Genomic DNA, 3,912 nt, shown 5'->3' with positions numbered 1-3,912 from the left:
TAGCAAATAGGGAGTTCGATTCTACCCATGCGTCATGGGCTTGATAGGGCCAATCGTTCGTCATGGATATAATGATTTAGACCCGACCAGGGATGGATGTACATTGAGACCAAAGTGGTCCCAGGACCACCTGTAGTTCGAAAAATATACATGAGAAGGTCTTATGAGCACCCTTTGAATGTTTGGTATGGGTCCCCTTTGTGCCTACCAAATGTTTAATGTAACGCTTGCTAGACATATCTTGACAGGTTGTGTCGACGACACTTGAAAAGGTCTCTCGAAATCATTCATCAGTTTGCTTCGACATATGTCGATATCTGTTGACATGTGTGTAACATGGTTTGGCTGACGATAACAAGCCCACCAAATGTTCAACAAAATGCCTTAGTGAATAAAATGAAAAAAAAAAAAAAAATAGAGTGCTTCGCCCTCTATTTATACCTAAAAACTTGTACTTTAATATTAAAAAACCCTAAAATTCAAATCATGAATCCGTCACTATACCTCATCCACCAGCTTCATTCGACGGGTCGTTTGTTCAAATTTAATTTGAAAACCTCTATCAAAATCTAATCATTTCATCAAATAAATATTATATCGTTTCTTCTTTGACAAAATTTTCTTTTCTGTCTCCACTATAACTTGGATTTTGTTTCTAAATTTGGACTTGGTCAAAAGTTGATGTATAATACATACCATGTGTATGATAAAAAAAGACTATAGAAAAGGATATATCTATATACACACACTTAAGTGATGATGAAAAGAGAGAATAGGTTATTATCCCAAAGCTTGTTATTGTACCTAAACTAGTTCATTTGATCATTTTCCGTATAAACATGGAAAACAAATAGGCAAAGAGATAAGAGATAAGAGAGTAGAGAGAAGCTCGAAAACAGTAATACTGATGGAGATCGATCCTAGAGGAGTAGAGAGAAGCTTGAAAACAGTAATACTGATGGAGATCGAGCCTAGGGGAGGTAGCGGTTTCGTTCACTTCTATCCTTTACCCAGTTTAGTTATTAGCTTGCCTTCCTCTTTCCTTTAGGTATCTAGCAAATTCTACATTTCACTTTTGTTTAATAAATGATATTATTTTGGGATGGGAGAGCGAGTGAAGCCTCACAATAGATTAGCACTAATGTAGCTCAAATTTACTTTTGGTGAGAATGAAACTTAAAACCTCTTACTTATAAGTGAATAGTAATACTACTCGATCGTAGTACTAAGTAGCTCATTTCATTTTTTTTATTCATTTGATTTAATTACTTGGGTTAGGTAAATTAATCCCAATATTTTTGGTAAATCCCTCTAAAAATAATTATAAATTAATTCATGAATTTCCAACCTTTTTAACTTTCATACCCCTTCCTATCACATTCAACCGCTCTCTCTCTCTCTCTCTCTCTCTCTCTGAGTTTGACCCGTTGCCAGCCATCGGCACCCTCCTTTTTCCTACTCCAATGGCGACCCCACCCTGCACACACAGACAGACACACACACACACACTCTCTCTCTCTAGAAATGGAGGATCTTTCTAATTTTTGAGAATTGAGGCCCTCTCTCTTTGTCTTAATATCTGAAAGGCTAAATAAATAACCTTTCTTTACTCTTTCATTTCTCTTTTGCTTTTCTGAAACCCTAGCAGTTCATCTCTCTAAAACATAAAGGGAAAAAAGAAACACAGAAAAAAGTAGTTTCCAAAGAAATCAAAAAACAAAAAGGAAGAAGAAAAGAAAAGCCTATCCATCCATCCATCCATCAGTTTTTATATATTCTCTCCTTTTAATAGAAACTTTGGCTCTCTCCAACTGAGACCAGGAAAAGATTTTGCTTCCGGGCTTCAATGATAAAGACATGTTCCTCTCTCTCAAAATGCTGTTCTTAGACAAGGAGATATGAGATATATATATATATATATATATATCACTTTTCCACTCACTTCACCATGCATTTTTTTCCCACTACCCTCATAATCTCTCTCTCTCTCTCTCCATATTACTTGTGACCATCTCCATGTTCTTGTTCTTAGCTAGCCATGGATTCTGATAATAGTGGAAGTATGCAATCTTCAAGTGGTGGTGAAGATCAAGACCATGAAATCTCAAGACCCAGTTCGATCCCGGGTTACTTGAATTCTCCGACCCAATTGTTTGGTTCCTCCGACCCAATAGTGCACCCTTCTCTCCCTTCTCATTACCAAAACCATAACCCCCAACCCACTAACACAACACTTTTTGATCATCATCTCTCATCTCACAATTATACTTATGATCATTTCCACACAGCATTGTCTCAACCCCAACGGAACTCATCAAACCCAAATTTCATCCCCAATTCAAGATCCAATCAACCCAACTCCACCAACCCAGTTCCCAACCCACAATCTTCATCAACTACTACTCAAGCTCTCTTAGCTTCTTCAAGAGGAGGACAGACCAACCCCGTTGCCACCCGGATCACAAAGAAGAGGACAAGAGCTTCTAGGAGGGCACCTACCACTGTGCTCACCACCGACACGTCAAATTTCCGAGCAATGGTGCAGGAGTTCACTGGCTTCCCAGCACCCCCATTTTCAGCCTCATCGTCATCACCATACGCTCGAAGGCTCGAAATGTTTGGCTCCGGAATAAGGTCACCTCTCCACCCTTTACGCCCTTTGGCTCAAAAGGTCCATCCGCCAACCCCATTTCTATCTTCTTCTTCTTCTAATTCTATTTCTTCATTGTTGATGATGATGAACAATAATAATAGTGCTATGGTTGATGCTACCAATATTGCTACTAGTAATAATAATAGTAACAACAACGTTAATTTTAGTTCAACTAATTACCAATTACTATCTGATCATCATCAAAATCAAGGCCTCTTCCAAAACATGCAAAACCCTATTTTAACATTCCAATCCCTACCGCAGCAGCCTCCTCCATTCCACTCTTCCGTCAGTGTGCCCAATTTTGGGGCAAGACCTAGCCCCCACGGAGTAATTGGTAATTTAGCCATGCATTCATCACTTGAGGGCCATTTGGCTCTGAACCATCATGGATCATCACCATATGTTAGCACAAACCAGCTCGGTAGTGGATCAATAGACGACAGGCACGTGGCAGCTTCAGATGGCAATGATGGCTGGAGGGATCATGGAGTACTTGGATCAAGTGATGGGGGATTATCATCACAAGATTACCATTTGAGGCCTAGTTTGGACAAGTGTTTGGAGATGAATAATGTTAATTCTACTATTAGAGGTGAAGGTGCGGTGGACTCGTGGATTTCTCCGACTTCAGATCACTAGATAATGTTGATGCTAGCTGGTCCTAGTACTACTGCTTGAAGGAGAGCCATTGGCCTTGGTGGTGGTGGTGGTGGCGGCTTTTGGGGGGGGGGGGGGTTGCGGGTGGTGATAATGAAGAGCCTACATATATAGCTGCTGTTGTTTTTTTCACTCACCATTCAATCATGCAGTGAGAATATAATCGAGTAAGAAATTATAAAATCGTGACAATATGTAACTAATATGATGCATCATCAGTAGTTCAATTATATATCGTTGTATGTAGCTAGCAAGGTATCATATCTTCTTAATTTATTATATGTAGCTCGGACTTACTTAGAGTATGTATGTACAATACTTGTTTTTTTTCTTTATTTTTATTGTATTACAACTTACAAAGTATATATTCATTCCTATCGTATTTTCTCCATTAATGATCACTTTTTAAGTCCTCAAAAATGTGCTTTGGTTACCACTACAAAGAGAATTATACATATGAAATAAAAATAAGCAGATCAAAGTAGGCCTAGGCAAATTCCCTTTCTAGCTAGCATAAGAATAATTAAAAAGTCGATGCTCCGTGAATTTTTTTTTTTTTTTTAAAAAAAGGGGGACAACTAGTGGCAAACCACGGTTAT

General features: G+C 38.5%; 1 protein-coding gene across 1 annotated transcript; it reads left to right on the top strand.

Moving 5' to 3' along the window:
- Positions 1-1,632: 1,632 nt before the first annotated feature.
- Positions 1,633-3,366, top strand: LOC137728567 (uncharacterized). Its single transcript, XM_068467320.2, has one exon. The coding sequence runs from the start codon at positions 2,039-2,041 to the stop codon at positions 3,293-3,295; it is 1,257 nt and encodes a 418-aa protein (XP_068323421.2). The 5' UTR covers positions 1,633-2,038; the 3' UTR covers positions 3,296-3,366.
- The last annotated feature ends 546 nt before the right edge of the window (positions 3,367-3,912 follow it).

The sequence above is a fragment of the Pyrus communis genome, chromosome 15 (genome assembly GCF_041283825.1).
Source record: "Pyrus communis isolate YQ-2024b chromosome 15, ASM4128382v1, whole genome shotgun sequence".
Taxonomy (NCBI): domain Eukaryota; kingdom Viridiplantae; phylum Streptophyta; class Magnoliopsida; order Rosales; family Rosaceae; genus Pyrus; species Pyrus communis.
This window is presented reverse-complemented; position numbering and strand designations above follow the sequence as displayed.

Coding starts and splice junctions, on each gene's coding strand:
- LOC137728567 (XM_068467320.2), top strand. CDS start 2,039: ATGGATTCTGATAATAGTGGAAGTATGCAATCTTCAAGTGGTGGTGAA.